The following is a 19,492-nucleotide window of genomic DNA, read 5'->3' on the forward strand; positions in this document are numbered from 1 at the left end:
TTCCTTTTCTTTCTCTTCTTTTCCTTTCTCCTTTCTTTCTTTCCTTCTTCTCTTCTTTCTCAGCCGACAAAATACTCTTCTCCACTCCTCCACTCCTCCTTTCTCTGTTTCTCATGACTCATATACTATTTGGCCTTTCCTAATATGAACCATCCGAACCGTTCGACCCAAATGGTTGAACTGCTAACCCAGAAACCAATAGTTAAAACTGTTCCATTAAAGAGTCAGTTTTTAAAACCTTGGTCAACTCCTCAACGTCATTCTTCCTTAGTTTTTTCATTTTATTTTGGTAATCCAATCTCATCGTAGATTTGCAAAAAGAAAAAAATAAAGAACAAAAAAATCCACTTTCTTATGTTCTTTCGATAGCATATCCCAAGTGTGCCCATAGGACATGATATTGGAAGAACTCTGACAAATCAGAATTGCCTGTCACTAAATTTGATTTATTTTGTTTGACATCTCTTATCCTATAAATTTATCTTAGTTTTTTATTCAATTTTTAAAGAATTTCTGATAGATTTTTTATTTGATTTAAGAGATTAAATCATGTTTTATTTATATTTAATAACCCACTTTATCTAGGGGAATGGGTCATACAACGTTTAATGTTTCCATTACCTATAGGCCTGTAAACGGTATTCAAAAATCCAAATTTGAATCCGAGATTTGGTTTAATTTAATCGAATTTAGATAATTTGAATCGAATATTCGGTCAAACTCGGATATACACTAATCCGATTCGATAAATATCTAAACTGATTATATATATTTTATATATTATATTATATTATATTATATTATATTATATTATATTATATTATATTATATAAAAGTTAATGAAAAGAAAATGAAAAATAGCATTAGTTCAAACTCTTTCATTTTACCTCTCAAAAAAAAATAAAAGTCAAAAACCAAAATCGAACATTACATTCGAAGTTTCGAACTCTTTCATTTTACCTCTCAAAACCCTAGAAAACCCTAACCCTTCGTCCGTCACTCCCTCCGCCATTGCTGGTTGCCGCCCAAGCAACCACCACCGGTCACCCCCTCATCATCCGACCAACCACCAGCCATTTGTCGGAGTTCAAATGCCATCGTCACTCATCTTTGTCTCGTCTTTCCTCTTAGGCTCTTACCTCTATCTCTCTTCTCTCAGTCTTTGACTCGTCGCCCAAGCAACCACCATCACCAACGGCATTGCCAATGATAGCGGTCGAGCAACGGTCACCAGCCATAGCTCAAGCTCAGAGCTCAAGATCAACACCGTCTCTTTCGCTCAATCGCCCATTCGCCACTACTCAAGCTCAAGCAACCCTTAGACCTCAACCGTCCAGCATCACCGGCTTTGTGCTACAACCCATGACTGCCGATGGGAACCCATTGCATTTGCACTGCCAGAAACCCATGCTTGTCGTCGTCCCCTCCCTCTTTTCTCAAGGTGATTACAGTCTTACAGGTGGGAATCCATCGCATTCGGTCGAATCCGAATCGAATCGAATATTCGATTCAATAATCGAAATCGAATTCGAATTGATGTATTTGATATCCGTCGTATATCGAATCGAATTCAAATATCAGTAGCTATAATCGGTTTCAAATTCGAATATAGCCTGATTCGATTCGAATCCGATTTGTTTACAAGCCTAATTACCTATGCTATTTGGTTTTATTTTAATTTAGTAAATTAAATCTGGTTTAATTTATAATTTATGAACTATTTCATTTAAAGAAAAGTGTGCATAGAGTTTTTGCTTGGAAGGTATCCCCTCTAGTTTTTTTTTTTAATAGATAGTCATATGTATGAAGCAAGTATTTTTCATGGGAGATGCTTTCAAAGTCATATGTATGTGTTAGATTCGAGTAACCTATGTATTTCATGTTTTTTTTTATTTTTTGGTTCAACTATGATATGAAAAAGATATAATCCGAAAAACACACGTGACCAATCAACTAGAATCATAGACTTGATAGCGATTCAGGTGCTATTTATCAAAATTCATGGGTGAGTTTTGATTGGTCAAAACTCTTTCTATACCATATCTTTTCCATATCATAAATTTTCCCTTTTTTTATTTATTTTTATCAAATCATGTTGCCCTTAATCTAACTCCATCAATTTAAGCTTGTCTTACAGCCAATAGTCCCAAAGCCCAAATAAAGGAGGCGGGTTGTATTAAGTTGACAACTAACACTAAAACTATGAACAAAATGCCCATGGTCATGGGGCACTCAACAGATGGAATGACAAAATAAGAACATGTAGCTGACCCAATATATTTGAGACAAGGCTGAGATAATATTGACAATGAACAAAAGATTGCAGAAAATGTAGTAAGCACAAGTATTCATAATTAATAAAACATATATTCTAGCAAAAATTGCAAAAAATATATAAATGCACAAAAAAAACAACAAAAAGATTGATAAAAACCAGAAAAACAGTATATTTCAGTCAAACATAGTGGAAATTGCATAAAAACACACAAAATTTCATAGATAGTCCAAAATACAAGATTTTTTTGGGTGGATTATGAATTTGTATCTCTTTCTTTCTTCCTTTATTTATTTTGTAACATTTTACTACGTTTGGATAAAATTTATGAATTTTTATGCACATTTTTTGTGTTTTATGAATTTCTATATTTTTATGATTTTGAAAAAAAATGTTTTTTAAATATAATATAATGGTAGTTTGGGGTTTAAAAATGTATAACCACATTACAATCACATTGGAATATTCCATTCATTTAACAAAATGACAATGGCACCAGAAGAAGTGTGTGTGGATCAACCATAGAAGATGAATAGCACATATCTTTAATTGCACACTTGCCAAGAATGCCGGTGGAACTGTTTACTACCATCTAAAGTGGGCCATAGAATAAAAGACATATGGGATAAAATTGCTTTCCACTTGTGGAGAATATGGACAACCATAAATGAGTTTATATTCCAAGACAAAACCCCTTACCCAGTCATGATCGTAGAAAAACTAAACAAAGATTCCTGGACAACAAGGATGTCATTTGAGTTAATTATAGATAAAACTTGTAATCCAATGGAAATCTTCTAATTGGGTAATGTTTAAAGAAAAATTTGAAATTGGAATAAGGGCATTCCAGACTCCAGAGGGAGCAAAGGCCATACGTTTAGGGTATGTTTGGTTCATGGGAATAGGGGCATGGAATTGGAATCCGAATGGGTTATTTCAATTTCAATTCCAACTATTTGATTGGGAGGAATGACATTCTCTCTCCCCCCCCTCCCCCCTAACTAAATATACTATGGGAATAGGCCATTCCGATTCTAATTCTAAAGAATTTTGATTCCGATTCTGATTAGACCCTCAATGTTGCTTGGGGGAGGAGGGGAAGAGAAAAGCAATCCTTATATTGTTCTTCAATCATCAACATACATTTGGCTGGAGAGAGATTTGAAGATAATGATCAACTGTGTATCTTAGATCAAGCCACCTCGGAGCATTAAAATTATTATCAAAGACACCATATTCACTAGACCTGTTCATCGGTTCATGGGCTCGAAAAAGGGAACCAAGCAGCAAATTAGAAGAAGATAGCCAAATTGTTAGAGTTGCTGAGGATTTTGCTCGAAGAGAAACACACAGATTTCAAATGGACAAATCCAATGAAGAGAGTGAATGTGTTTAACCAAGTGTTCTACTTCTATAGTCTATATAGTCTATACCAGATTTCAGTCATAGAAATTTGGGAGAAGTACGGATAGGCGTAATATAGATTTCTGAATTCCACTGCAGATCTATAAACATTCAAAATGTCAAATACCCATACTTTATGCACCAACACCTGCCCATGAATTGGCATCAATTTTGAACTGGCACCTACCCCAACTATACTTTGATCCTATAAATTCTGACCCTGGGCTGAACCATCATTCTCCCTAGAAACTTCGAGTCTTTGATTGCGTGCTAGTTAATAGGTAGTTGATCGCTTAAGTATTTGGGCCTGAAAATGGGTTCCAGACTCGTGTCTTTTACATCTCCTTTCAAGGTACAAAATTTTGATTAGATACATCTCCTATCATATGTATCGTGCATTCGTATCATATCAATAACTTTTTGAAACCTCAAATAAGGGATATTTTGGAATTCGCCACTTTCAAGGGTGGCAAGCCTAAAATTAACCCCCTAAACAATTTTGAAAAAAAACTAAAAAAAGTTATCAAATATTGAAACACTCAATAGACATGCATATCAGTCTTATCGATACTTAATTTAAATCAAGGTTTTAAAAACCAACCCAGAAATGGAATCATTCTAGCTATCGATTTCTGGGTTAGTGATTAAACCGTCCAAGACAAACGGTTTTTTGGATGGTTTGCATTAGTGTAAATATTTCTCATATAAAAGTTTTATATGAGAAAGGAGAAGAGACTTTGTTGTGGGCTGAGAAAGAAAGAAGAAAAGAAGGAAAGAAATAAAGGAAAGAGAAAGGAAAAAAAAAAAAGAAAATCAGAGAAAGGAAAGGAAGGAGGGAAGGAGGGAAGAAGAAGGAAGAGGAGGGGGAGGACTCGACCCTCATTGACGACGATAATGGCGAGGTGACGGCAAGGCAGCGGCAACAGACGCAATGAGATCTGAGGTCGATTTCTCTGCAACGTCAACAATCTTCTTCTTCTTCTTCTTCTTCTTCTTCTTCTTCTCTCTCTCTCTGTGTTGGATCTTAGATCTGAGTTCATGTCTCAGATCCTCAATTTCTTCCCTCTCTATCCTCTGCAACTTTTTTAAACCACAAATCGATGTCTAGGTCGAACGAGTCGATGGTTCGACCGCTCGAATCAACGATTTTCTAACCAAGTCAACAATATTTTACCTAAGAATAGGTTAAGGGTGAAACGAAACCAGTTGCTTGGACGGTTTCTAGGCCAAACAGTCCGATCGTCCGAGTCAATGACGGTTCAAAAACATTGCTTTAAACCATGCCCCCTTCTATCTAATTGTTTTTGCTACTCCTTTGACGAGTTTGATCGTTTGTGGCTCTTCATTCAGGCTCATATTCGGTCAAACTGGAATGTTAGTGGTACCAAACTATGGGCTATATTTTTTGAAACCAAACCTAGAACTGAAACAAATTGAATAAACCAATTCACTAGTTGACTAGTTTCACCTATTAACAATTTGATTCTTCAATTTTTTGAGTTCACATCTGTGCCCCACAAGGGCACCCACTCCACTGTGTATTGGGAACATCTCCCGATGATAGTACTAGAATCGATGATATCATCATCTGATGTTCTCAATACACGGCGGAGATGTGCCGTGGGACGTTGTGGGGCGGGGATCTAAACTCTGATTTTTTATATATTATAAATAAATAGAATTATATAATATATTATCTATTTTTAGATCATATATAATATATTTTATTATAAATAATATAATATATATGTATATTTATAACATATTATATTTTATAAATAATATATGATATATATTAAAAATGGGTTCATAATATGATATGGAAAAGACATGATATACATAAATATATATCAGTCGATTAACCACCAGGTTTTTAGAGTAACCAAAAACCGATCCTTCGGTTTTTCAAAAATACCGAATTGGTTCGGTTCGTCTTTTCGATTTTTTATGAGCAGTTGAGGCTTTGAGCACCCATAATTTTGTTGACGTCACCTTAGCATAATACTATATAGCATTACCCGTAAGCCGTGGACCGTTAAGGCGTTAAACAAACAGAGAGGAAAAGGCGAAGAGCGAGTGCTTCCGCGACAGGGAAAGGGAAAATATGGGGGCGGAGGAAGAGCAGAAGGAATCCGGAACATTGGAATCACGGCCAAGGACCCAGCCGATGACAGAGGCCCAGTTTCTCTCATGGAAGCGCCAGAAGGTATCCTGCTGATTTTCCTTCTTTCACAGCTTCTGGGGTCTTTTCTTCTTCTTCTTCTTGAATAAATTTTCGATAGTTATTGGTTTACTTTTAACTACTTTTCTGCTCTTCAACACCGACTTTGATTTATGCTCCTTTATATATTGATGAGTGCGAAACGCTTTTTTGGTCGATACTTGATAGGAGTGTATTCAGAACCAAAAATTAGGGCTTTTAATCCTTCTGCGTGCATGTTTGTTTTCTTTTCAACCAAGAGGGTTACTCTAAAATTTTGTCTTTATTTCTGAAAATCAAGTATAAGCAGTTGTTTCATCATTTACTGATTTAATAGTTAATAATTAACATGAAATTCCACAATACTTGAACTATCAAAAAAAAAAAAAAATCCACAATACTTTTGTATGGTATTATGTTCATCTTAAAAATGTATATTATTTATTCATTTTTGTTGCCTAAGTGACACCTAGGCATTGACTTGCCTTGGCAGGCCAAAATGCTTATCGTCCCCCAGCCACCTTAACTACACTACTGGGTACTGGAATTTTTTGCGCCTTTCAGATTGCAACATTATCAGCAAGTTACAAGCCAACAAATGGTAGCGTGCTGTCTAAGTGTCTGCACATCTAAATCCCTTAGTTTTAAAGTATCTTGGTTACTCTGGTTTGAAAGAAAGATGATATACGATGAGTGCTCATGCTTACGAGTTCATAATCTAACATTTTATTTCAGTTGTTGGTCGGCTGTATGCTGTGTATTGTTTTTCTTTCTTGAGCCTGTTTCAAATGTTGGGGCTTCTTTCTTATGTACTTTAGTAAGACCTCCTTTGATTGTGATTGCTGGTGAAAAGAAACCTTGACATTTTAATTGATACCATTATCTACTAAAATGAAACTGACTATCGACAACAGAAATTGTTAGTAGACATTTATTAAATTGATAAATGTCTCTCATCAAGAACTAATTGTTACTTGAAAGCTAACAATTAACTGTAAATTTTAGAGCTCTGCCATGTTTAGATAACTAAATTGACAGTATCAGTTCAGAAAATTTTACAACATGAGAATTTTGGTGTCAATTTTTGACAGCGTGGCATTGAACTTCTGCACTTAACATCCAATTGGTTCTATTGTTTCATTTATAGATTATCAAAATAATGCCATTTTGTAGAATGGTCTAGTTATGTGTGTTCATATGGTTCTGCAGGATGCTGATGTGGCATCTAGAAGAGAAGCAGCAGCTAGGAAACGTGCAGAAGATATAGCTGCAGGAACAGTGCAAATGAATGGGCGAGAACTATTCTTGCATGAACCTTGGGTTTTCGATAATGATTGCTATTGAGGTGGGTCATGCCAACAAAATGGGCTTTGCCACAAGTTTACTTTTTCAAGTTTATGGATTCATTCTCGTGCAAGGACTTTATGGTATCTGGCAGATAAAGTGCTGAACTAAGTTCATACCAAAAAAGAAAAAAAAATTCATTCCCTCTTGGAGATCTCAAATCCTTCCCTTCTATGAAGCCTTTTGCATTTTATTTCTCTGCATGTTTGTCTATATCTACTTAATATCCAAAACCAGGACATAGTACATCTTCTGGGATTCTTTAGTCATAATGACAGACAGTGTGGTAGGTGAAAGTGTTCTCTAAAGACAGTCTTCAGAAGTTATCCATTGGATACCTCAATGACCATTCTTTTCAACTCATATTCCCAAGTGCAAGCAAGTGCTAATTTATGCAAGAACTGATGTCTGAAGACCTAAAATAGACTCTATGCCTTGAAATCAATATGAGCAAAGCAATTAACAATAATTTTGGTTTACCAACTTTCTGTGACTTAGCTGTTGAGTTTATTCTTTTTGTTTATTTTTTTATCTTAGCGGTCCTTGTGTATTTGATTATAAGCACAAGTGCACAACCAAGATCTGAAAAGAATAGGAAAATATGCTAATGAGACTCGAAAAGACATAAACAAAGAAATTTATCATACTCATTGTTAATAAATTATTGTGATTTCATACCCATGTCTATCCACTGCCATGGGACTAAATTATGCTTATGCTTTACTATGTGGATGATACATTTCTTACAAGTGGTTTTTCTGTTCTTTCTCTTCACACAGATGTAAATCTTCTAATTTTCTTGGTCTTGGTGCCATGTTGGAAACCATATTCTGTTGTTACCAGCAACAAAATATACATGCTTTTTTTATAAAGCAATAAAATTACATGATGGTGGTCCGTTATTCTATTCCTAGTTCCACTACATGTTAGAAGTTTAAACAGTGCTCTAAAATCAAGGTTTAAAAAATCGCAACGTATTGGCCGATACATATATTCCAGCAATATCGTGATACACGGAACGCTACAAATACAGTAGTTTCGTTCCTTTTCATCTGTATCGGATTGATACGGACCCGTATCAGGTCGTTTCGGGTCTGTATCGACCGATACAGGACTGATATAGACCGATATTTTCAATGTATCGGCCGATACATATTGTAATATTAGATTCTCTCTCTCTCTCTCATAAATAAGCCTATTTAATAATTCTTTCTCTCTAATAATTCCTACATTTGAGGAAACTTGCCCTAAATAACTCCTAATCCCCTAAATTATTACCTCTCTCTTAATAACTCCTTTTCTCTCTTAATAAATAATTAATTACTACATTTATGACAATATTCAAATTCAAATTTTAATTTGACCCACCATTAAAGCAATAAATTCGAAGTTGACTTGTCATTAAACCAACATATTTAAAACTACAAATAAGAAAGGTAAGGAGAATTGAACCTTGGTACCTTGATTGTAATAAACATAAACAAACCACTACACCATATTCAATTGTTGATTATAATTGTATGTATTATTATTCTTAAGCAAATATTTTTCTTCTTAGTGGACATTCATTAATTAATGTTAAAATTTATATACTAATAAACATTAATATAAATTATGTTGATTTTCTGAAAATTAATACACATTTTACTCCTTCCATTATCTTGAACGATTACCAATTTGTCCCTATATCTCACATTTTATATAAACTATTGAGGTATGGGTTTGTATGTTTAAATAACTTGTTTTCTTTATAAGTGTTTAAATAACTTATTTAAGGTCATATAAGATTTATATTTATTGTTATTAATGTATTTTTTTTAAGATTTATATAAGTTTCCTAATGTATCCATGCGTATCTTGATTTTTCGTATGTGTCCATACGTATCCCGAAATGTCTCTTAACCAATACATCTTACGCTTCCGATACTTTGAACCTTGTCTAAAATACCGGGCCAATCCCGAAATGTCTCTTAACCAATTTATGTATCCTCCTTTCATTTGGTTACTAAAAATTTTTTATACCACTGAGAAGTACAAAACCATGCATGTCTGGAGTTTTTCCTCCACAATAATTCACACTATTTTGGCAGGTTGTGGATCTAAAGCATGTGCATGCCTGTTCCTACTTCCTAGGCCCCATTCTTATATTGTTGGCACCAAGTTTCAAAGTATTGATACATGCACATAATGTGTAAGCTACAATACTCTTTTTTTATTTTTTTATTTTTTCTAATTGTCGTTTCAAGGTTAAGTAAGACTGGAGGGGTACTAATGATACCTAGAGACCCTCTTTTGAATTCTTTTAAATAGCATTTCAGTGGATTCAAAAACCAATACCTTGAGACCATCTCCTCTTTTATTGTCCCTTCGTCTTCAAGCTCTGGGATTGGATGGAATTTGGGTTTGAGAACGACTGTTAGAGATATAGATTTGGACAACACTTTGACTCTCCTGGGTATTCTTGAAAATGTGTTCTTTGACCCCACATAGGAAGACATCCGAATTTGGATCCCTTCCCTAGAAACTAACATAACCGAAACTACGTCGGCTGAAATCCCCAAGAAGAGAGCCCGTGATACAGTTAATCCCACGTGTCTGTGGCATTACCGACTTGGCCAAATCGGTATTGACCGAATCACAAGGTTGGTAAAGGATAGTCCTTTGGATTTTCTAACTATAGAAGATCTTCCCACCTGTGAGCCTTGTCTACAAGGCAAGATGACGAAACGACCATTTAACGGTAAGCCTGAAAGATGTACAGGCACACTTGACCTAATACATACTGATGTATGTGGTCCCCTGAGTGTTAGGACATGGAATCAACACGTGTATTTCATCACCTTCACAGATGATTTTTCACGATATGGTTACGTGTACCTAATGAGACACAAGTTTGAATCCTTTGAAAAGTTCAAAGAGTTTAGACAAGAGGTCGAGAAACAATTAGGGAGAGAAATTAAAGTCCTTCGATCAGATCGAGGTGGCGAGTATCTCTCTGACGAATTCAGGGACTACTTAAAGGAAAATATGATAGTATCACAATTAGCTCCTCCTGCTACACCACAACCTAACGGTGTTTCAGAGAGGAGGAATAGGACTTTATTGGATATGGTCCAGTCGCTTCTCATACACTCAGAGTTATCCACATCCTTTTGGGGTTACGCATTAGAGACTGCGATTTACGTGTTGAATCGGGTTCTAACCAAATCGGTTCCGAATACTTCATATGAACTTTGGACCGGAAAGAAACCAAGTGTCAAACACTTGAAGATTTGGGGTTGTCCAGCACACGTTAAAAGAACGAATGCAGACAAGTTGGAATCCAAGACCAGTCGTTGCCTATTTGTAGGCTACCCAAAAGGCTCTGTAGGTTACTTATTCTATGACCCAAGTGAGCAGAAAGTGTTCTGCAGTCGAAATGCACAATTCTTGGAAACCGATTACATCATGGACACCCATCGTCAGGAAGTTGTTTTTGATGAGGAGAGCTCAGGAGCAGTGGGAAATGTCCCACAAGTTCCAGGTAGTGACCAATCTAGAAGATCCACTCGGGTATCCAGGCCACCAGTCCGTTATTGGTTATGACCAGGATAGTTACCTGGTGGAAACCTTGACTAGTGAGGAGGATCCCGCGACTTACGCGGAAGCTATGTTGGACATAGATTCCCAGAAGTGGGTGGAGGCCATGAGAGCAAAGATGGACTCAATGGAGACCAATGGAGTCTGGACTCTAGTAGATCCGCCCTCCGGGGTAAAAGCAATCGGTTGCAAATGGATTTACAAGAGGAAGAAGGGCCCCGATGGTAGGGTTGAGACCTTCAAAGCTCGTATAGTGGCGAAATGGTACACTCAGAAAGAGGGCATCGATTATGAGGAAACATTTTCGCATGTGGCCATGCTTAAATCCATTAGGATCCTGCTAGTTGTAGCAGCATACCATGATTATGAGATTTGGCAGATGGATGTCAAAACTACATTCCTGAATGGAGATCTTACTGAAGATATCTATATGCAGCAGCTGCAAGGCTTCATTGCTGCAGGTCAGGAAAACATGGTATGTAAAACTTAATAGATCCATTTATGGACTTAAGCAAGCTTCTAGAAGTTGGAACATCCGTTTTGACTCTGCTGTCAAATCGTTTGACTTCGAGCAGAATCCGGATGAACCCTGTGTCTACAAGAAGTACAGTGGAGATAAGGTTACCTTCTTGGTTCTGTATGTAGATGACATTTTACTCATTGGGAATGATGTATGAATGTTAACTACGGTGAAAGTATGGCTTTCACAGCAATTCTTCATGAAAGATCTTGGAGAAGCCTCCTATATACTGGGTCTTCGACTCTATAGAGATAGATCGATGCGGATAATAGGATTATCCCAATCTGCTTACATTGACAAAATAGTCAAAAGATACAGCATGGAAAACTCCAAGAAAGGAAATGTTCCTTTCAGGCACGGAGTCACTCTGTCCAAGAAGATGTCTCCCAAGACTTCTGAAGAGATTGATGGCATGAAAGACGTTCCCTATGCCTCTGCCGTAGGGAGCATCATGTATGCCATGCTGTGCACTTGTCTTGACATTGCTCAGGCAGTGAGTGTAGTAAGCAGATTTCAGGCCAACCTAGGGTAGGAGCACTGGACTGCTGTGAAAAACATACTTAAGTACTTTCGAAGGACAAAAGAGTTTTGTCTAGTATTCGACGGTAGCTCACTACAGATCCAAGGGTATACAGATGCCGATTTCCAGTTGGATCCAGATGATAGAAAGTTTACATCTGGATATGTTTTCACGATAGGATCGTGTGATGTTTGCTGGAAAAGCAACAAACAGGGGTCCACTGCAGACTCCACGACCGAGGCCAAGTACATTACCGCAAGTGAGGCTGCCAAAGAAGCCGTGTGGATGAAGAAGTTCGTTCACGAGTTGGGAGTACTGTCCAGCACATCACCCATCCCATTGTTGTGTGACAATGGAGCCATTGCTCAGGCTAAGGAGCCACGAGCCCACTCGAAGTCGAAGCACATCGAGAGGAAGTACCACGTACTGCGAGAGATTGTTGGTAGAGGGGACATCCTGATTTAGAAGGTAGCGTCAACGGAAAATGTAGCAGACCCATTGACGAAGCCACTATCACAGAAAGTGTTTGAGAAACACGTGGAAAGTATGGGACTCCGGCTTGTACCTGATTGGACCTAAGTGCAAGTGGGAGATGTTGGACAGTTTTGTATGCCCTTAGCTTCAATCAAAATGATGTACTTTATAAGTTTATTGTAAATGAATAAAAATGCATATTTGATTCATGTTCCCTTGGTATGTTTCTGTGTAATACCCTTAAACTGGACACTTAATGAGACTCGTGTTAGTTTAGAATGTTCACAGCCAGTGGGTCGGTCTGGGAAGACCTATCCTGACAAGGCTGACACTGTGGTGCCACCAAGTCGGTTGGGGTGGCCTGTCTCAGCTGCCAGGGTGAGACCCTAGGCACATACAGTGTAGGATTAATTGAATCTATGAACTGGACCAGATTTCCAGTATTGCCCTGGACTTTGGAGATTGATGGGCAAAACTGGAAAGTTACACCCGACCCTTAGACTCAATTATGATACTGTACTAGGTGTCGGATTGGGTTGTCTTTGACGTACCAATCAGTGAAATCCTTAGCGAGGGTCAAAACCTGGGTATGTTGGGACAGTCTGAGAATTCATTTGAGTAGGTGATCATAGTGACAGGATCAGAATGATCGGGGATGCACTCCCACTGATGGAAACCAAGACTGCCGGCAGCCGATTTCAATCGTTGAGATTTGTTTTGCAAAGTATATTTTATATGAGATATAAAAGTATATATATTATGGTTTCTAAAATGTTTGCAAGAAGGTTTTAATTCTCGGGATCCATAGAAGTAGAGAGTGCAACACTGTTCCATGCAACCGAGGGAGAGGTCCTCTCTTCTCGGGCAGTGTATGATCATTATGGACTGAGAGGTTATGTGTAAGACCATTGAGGGTAATACCTGATGGGCTAATCTTGCATCTGCCCACAGTCCCTGGGTGTCTCACTGATGGAAACCAAGACTGCCGGCAGCCGATTTTAATCGTTGAGATTTGTTTTGCAAAGTATATTTTATATGAGATATAAAAGTATATATATTATGGTTTCTAAAATGTTTGCAAGAAGGTTTTAATTCCCAGGATCCATAGAAGTAGAGAGTGCAACACTGTTCCTTGCAGTCGAGGGAGAGGTCCTCTCTTGTCGGGCAGTGTATGATCATTATGGGCTGAGAGGTTATGTGTAAAATCATTGAGGGTAATACCTGATGGGCTAATCTTGCATCTGCCCACAGTCCCTAGGTGTTATAAGGTGGTTTGGCCCAGGGACTACTTAGGGTAAGTGTTGGGCCCATAGAGCCCATTTGATGGGTTTCAGGGGGTGCACTGTCCATAACAGTGTATTCGGCCAGGCCTTATAACAAAGGCTGGGTTAAACCCATGTGGCTGATGTGTAGATCAATGCTTGGGTCCCACGCCATAAAAGGAAGCCCAACTAGGCAGCAGTTAAGAAGATTAAGTGAGCATATAAGCTTAATGGGCCTAAAGCCCATTTCGAACTGGGCTATTTAATTAGTTAATTATGGGGCGAATTCTGAGATGGATTAGCAGATAGGATAGGGTCTTGACCCTATCCACTTAGAGAGTCCAGATCTGAACACATTCAGATCTAGAAACCTCCTAATGAGATTAGGAGAAAGCTAATCTAATCTGCAGATAAGATAAGGGTTTATCCTTATCACCTAAAGAGAGGGCTGATCCAAATATGATTTGGATAAGCAACTCCTAATTGGATTAGGAGCTGATCTTTTAGGTTAACAAAAAGGAGGGGGCAACAGCTTTGAGAAGACACATAATCAGATCCTCTTCAGAGCTGAAATCACAGAAGAAAGAATTAAGCAACCCTGCAAAATTCTTTCTTGCCGCCTCCTTGTTCTTGTCGCCCTGTTTGCCAGTTCGATCTCCAGTTGTGGGAGAAGTCAAGATTCGATCTTGACATCAGTTCTTTGAGAAAGAATTGATAGGAAGCTGTGCTCACATGTCATCCTGTTGTTTCTTGCGAAGGACAGAATTCTTGAAGAAGAATTCTGCTGATTCTGCTCCATCCTGCACTGCGCCATCTTCAGTGGGAGCAGTCTTTGGATCCTTCCTTGGGCGTGAACACCTTCATTGGGGGATACTATTTCTCCGTATCAGGTATAATCCTCTCCTACTCCTTTTGGTTCAGATCTGGTTCAGTTTATGGTTCAAGATTGATCTTTGAAAATATGATTTTCTAAATAGGGAATGCGATTCCCAATTGAAGGGAGAGAAAAATTTTTGAAATTCGCCCCCTAATTCCGCAAGATTTGGGCGTCCGTACGATGGATCTCTCATCCCTTCAGAGACTGGTTTTCACCTATTACTTTTTTGCTATTTTGCTAAAACTATTTGGGAATGGGCATTTTTCCATTTTGGGTGTAGGTGGAACCCCCCTTTGAATGTGCAAAGCCTATTTTCTTCCTCCTTTTTCAAGTGGCATTTGAAGAGGTAGGATTATGTGAAGATGCCTAAGGGTGCTCTGTGCTGGTCATTGTGGGAAGAAAGAAACTCAAGAATCTTCTCATAAAAAGAGAGGAGCATTGAAAATGTGATAGAACTGATCCATGTAAGGGTGGTACAGTGGTTAAAATCTTTGGATTTATTCATAGACTTTATTATGGATGATCTGCTAAGAAAGTGGAGAGGGATTGCTAGCTTTGCCTAGGTCAAAATGGGTCTAAGGTGGTGTTCGGTAACGTTGAACCAACCTCCAAACATCAAAAATCTTGCTTTTTTGGAGGTAGGAGGTCGCTCGGCTGCACCTCCGAACTGTTCATTTGAACACCGAAAATACCTCCAAATTGTTCAGCACCCAATCTACCTCCGAGCGCATTCGGACTTTGGAGGTAGTGGATGAAATGTCATTCCATCTATGCCCTTCTCTCCCTCTCGAAGCACAAAACTCTAACAATCTTTCCTTCTCTCTCTCTCTAAATACAAAACATGGACAATCTTTCCTCCTCCTCCTCCTTCACCGTAGAGAATAGAGGAGTCGATGAACTAGATCACCGACTGTTCTCTGTATCACGGATGGCGACGGGAATGGACTACGACGGTGCGAAGAGGGTTGGTCAGGAGGCCTGGTTGAGGAGGAGAGAGGTCTGGCGATGATGGCTTTGGAGATGTCAGAGAAGTCGATGATGATGATCTTCATGACAACATTACCCCTTTTTTGTAATGATTGGTAGAAGCAAAGATCAATCGAGGGCTTCAATTTCTTTTGATTTTTTTTTTCAAATATGAATTTCTTTGTGTCACCAACCAACCAGATCCAACTGTTCTTCCTCACTACCGTGATCAGAGGATTTGACAAACAGAATCACCGACTTTTGGAGAAGGAACCAATTTTTGGAGAAGGAAAATAAAAAGAAAATAATAATAATGAACAAAACAGAGAAAGAGAGAACGAAAAAGAAGGGAAACAGAAGGAGAGATGGGAAGATGGGGAGGAGCAAAGTGACACTTCTCTTACTGTTGCTGCTGGCAAAGGAGAGTAGGTGTGCCCAGTGAAAATGAAGCAAAACATTTTTGAGCGAAAAAAAATTCTTTCTTAAGTGTCTCTTTTAAAAATTAATAAAAACTGATTGATCTACCCATCCCTTGCTTTTTTTTCATCTTCATGCCGATGATCGATGATTCCACCCATTTGAAGTTTTTGTATTTATGATTTTTTTTTTCTTTTTTTCTCTTTCTACAAAATTCTAATATTTAAAAAATAAATAAGATGCTTTTTTTATTAATTTATTTTATTATTTTTAATTTTTTATCATTTTCATGCTCAATAGAATATTTAATATTTTTAGTTTGTTGGTTAAGATTTTTTTTTTGATATTATATGATTTTTAAATAATAAAGGAAAAAATTTTATTTTACATTATATTTGATATTATTAATTTTTTATTAATATTATTATATTAATTTATTAGTATTATTATATTATTAATATTATTATATTTTACACTTACTTTGATATTATTTTTGATAATATTGTATGATCTTTTTTATTTTTATAATATTAATATTTTTTATTACTCGTTTAAATAGTATTTATTAGTCTTTATTATTATTTATTTAATATTTTATTGTATTAATCATTTCATTTATTTTTGTTTTAAAACAACCTAAAGGATAAATTTGTAAAATGTACAATTTTTTAGATGTTACAACATTCAGATTATTGAACAACTCCACTATATTCAGATGTGTGCAAAAGCAGAAAAGCAAATTTTCCACTGAATGCTTTCAGAGCCTTTTCGGAGGTTTTCTTGCTTTTCAAACTTCAGACTTCAGATTTTTTTTTTTTTTTTTGATAATTGAGTAAGATTTTATTAAACCAGCAAATAAGAGTTACATGCAACTCATGGAAAGGCACAAGATGCGACCTTTCCTTTAAAATTAGTTACAAAATTATAAGTACAAAAGAAATTACACAGAAGCCCAAAATAAAGTAGCTCGAAGAACCCCTTGTTTTGCAAGTGAATCAGCCATTGAGTTTGCTGATCTTCCTACCCATTGAACTCTGATTGTCATATTCCTTGTTAGCCATTTAACCTTTTTGAGAAGATCTCTGGATTCTTCAACCAACCCACTATCACCCAGGAATCCCCTTCAATAATTAGATGCTCTATGCCTAGCTGATTTGCAAGCTGGATTCCTTGTACAACAACAAGTAATTCAGTCCTTAAAGAGTCTCCCACACCTGTAGGACCTGAGTACAAAGATATAATGCTATTGTCTTTGTTTCTCAGCACTCCTCCTATGCCTGAAGGTCCTGGATTTCCTCGGCTACTTCCATCAAAGTTCAGCTTAATAAACTCCTCCCCTGGTGGCATCCATTCAACCACATGTCTGTCCTTCATGGTAGAAGTATTAGCCACTGCTAACCAGCATAGGTCATCAAAAGAGTATGCATCAAAGAGCTTTAGAGTTTTCAGCCATTGAACTGCCCTTGTCAAAATACGTTCTTTAACTTTCGAGAAGCTCCATTCTTTTTCACAAAAAATTCTGGTGTTCCTTTTCCAAACTATCCACAACAAAGTTGCTCTTATGCAATTCTACATAATTCTCCCTCTCTTTATGTGCCATTCAAAGATAGATGGACTAAACAACAAGCTAGTATCAAATGGCAGGTTCCACCTACACTCAAACAACATAAAATTCCAATTCCATAAAGCTGTAGCAAAGGAGTAAGAGATCAGTAAGTGGTGACAGTCCTCATTTTGAGATTTACAAAGAACACACCAATTAGGGGATAAACACCATTTTGGTCTCCTCTTTTGCAGGTTTTCAAAGGTATTAATCTTACCATAATAAACTTTCCAACAAAAAGCAACAATCTTTGGGGGAATGGGACTAGTCCAGAGTTCTTTAACTGGGAAGTTCTAGGGTGTAGAAGTGGAGCAAAGGGACTTGAAGAAAGAGGAGTAAGTGAAAAAGCCTTTTGGGTTAGGGGTCCAAATTCTTGTGTCAGGTTTGAGGGGATCTAAACAAATAGACTCAAGTGAAGACAACAGTTCTGAAACACAAGCACTTTCATCATCACGTAACCCTCTACGGAAACCAAAATCCCAGTTTAGGGCCACAGAAGAAGCTGAAGAGGAAATAAAACTAGAAAACGGCTCTTCCCTATAAAGGGAAGGAGAGTAAAGAGAGGGAAAAAGGGACTTCAGACTTCAGATTTACCAAACGCCACCTAAGTCTGTCTTGGATCCCTCCCCCCATTGGTTTTATAAAGCTGAACTTTGATTGTAGTTAAAAAGCAATGTTGTTCATTCATTCATCCTAATAAAATATCTTCTTAAAAACCAATTAAAATTATAAAATCATTATTTTTGTGTGAGAACTAAGAATTTAAGACCCTAACATAGATTTGTTTGGGCTTGCCTCGAGGGGCATGGCACAAAGGCTGACTCGTATAATCAGGAATGTGATATGTTTTACATCACATTAGCTATTTTAAGTAATACAATTGAGGAAAAGAAGAGACTGTGGGTTTTACATGCTTGAAAATGTTTTATATGTTTGGTGTTATTTTTAATTTTCATTTGAATACGCTTTACATGTTATGTTTATGTATTTTCCTTGTAGATAATAGGTTTTTTAAAACATTTATTTTAAAATTTAAGTTTATATTTCTATTAGTATTATGTTTAATATTTTTTTTTTATTTTTTTGCATCTTTTTATTTTTTGGCATTTTTCAAATTTTATGACATTTTTTTTTGTTTTTTCGCATTTGTTTTTGTATTTTGCACCTTGCTTCAAAAAGGCGTGTGCCTCGCCTTGTGCCTTGCACCTTGGGCGCAAATTGGTCCCCGCACCTTGCGCTTTTAAAACACTGGGTATCAGATGGTATCCTAGGATTATTGTTGTAAATACTATATCTGCACCTTTGAAGGGTAAAAGTGTCCAAATTGAAATTCTATTCTTCCAAAAAAGAATGGACTGCAGGGATGGCATGAGTATATTGCAAATCAGGTGCATAGAATTGAAATTCTATGCGTGTGGAATTCCATTTTATAGGAGCTTAGGCTATGTTTGGTTTGATGGAAAATAAGAGAGAAACAGAAAATGAGGGAATTCTTATTTATCAAAAAAAAAAGAGGGAATTCTTTTGGAACTTCACAAAATTCCTTGAAAACTTTCCCTCAACCTTCTGTTTCTTTCTTATTTTCCATGAAACCAAACGCAGCCTTAGGCTTTGTTAATGAACCATTTAATTTTCGGTATTGACTATATTTTGGCATCTGATATATCTGTTGTCTTTCTTTGTCGTGTCAACCATCTGATGTATATTCTTTGTATATGTATTCACTATTCAGTCTTTGTTATGGTATATCTTGCTTTTTAGCAGGTGATGGGCAATTTATTGAAGAAGAGAAAAGTCCAGAATAATTGGCAGCTCTCTAAAACTGCTAAACTAATGCATGAGAGACATCTGCACTGAAGTATACTGGAAAGACATGATATGAGTCGAGAGTTTCATGTATCACTATATACTGGTCAAGTTACGGTTTCCTTGTTCTTCATTTTCTTAATAACTTTGGATGTTGAGCTCTTTGTACATGTCCAAGCATTCTACTTTGTCCATTTTATGTACGTAATTGTGAATCTCATTTCAGTTGATTTCACAGTGGTTCT

At 37.0% G+C, this 19,492-nt stretch overlaps 1 protein-coding gene across 2 annotated transcripts; it reads left to right on the forward strand.

The window, feature by feature from the left end:
• Nucleotides 1-5,707: 5,707 nt before the first annotated feature.
• LOC104605922 (zinc finger CCCH domain protein) lies at nucleotides 5,708-19,482 on the forward strand. 2 transcript variants are annotated; one of them, XM_088892085.1, is made up of 3 exons: nucleotides 5,708-5,885; nucleotides 7,089-7,224; nucleotides 9,314-15,694. In XM_088892085.1, exons 1-2 carry the CDS (start codon nucleotides 5,784-5,786, stop codon nucleotides 7,221-7,223), a joined length of 237 nt encoding a protein of 78 aa, XP_088748211.1. In that variant the 5' UTR covers nucleotides 5,708-5,783; the 3' UTR covers nucleotide 7,224; nucleotides 9,314-15,694. The 2 variants fall into 2 exon arrangements, with proteins under 2 accessions (XP_088748211.1, XP_010269180.1); XM_010270878.3 differs by lacking the exon at nucleotides 9,314-15,694 and adding an exon at nucleotides 19,206-19,482 and having other exon boundaries at nucleotides 5,709-5,885.
• The last annotated feature ends 10 nt before the right edge of the window (nucleotides 19,483-19,492 follow it).

The sequence above is a fragment of the Nelumbo nucifera genome, chromosome 1, assembly GCF_055504915.1.
Source record: "Nelumbo nucifera cultivar China Antique chromosome 1, China Antique-T2T, whole genome shotgun sequence".
NCBI classification, from domain to species: domain Eukaryota; kingdom Viridiplantae; phylum Streptophyta; class Magnoliopsida; order Proteales; family Nelumbonaceae; genus Nelumbo; species Nelumbo nucifera.

What these genes read in the sequence shown, in the direction of transcription:
- LOC104605922 (XM_088892085.1), top strand. Translation starts at nt 5,784, where the DNA reads ATGGGGGCGGAGGAAGAGCAGAAGGAATCCGGAACATTGGAATCACGG. An exon ending in TCTCATGGAAGCGCCAGAAG is followed by an intron (nt 5,886 to 7,088) that starts GTATCCTGCTGA and finishes ATGGTTCTGCAG; the next exon opens with GATGCTGATGTGGCATCTAG.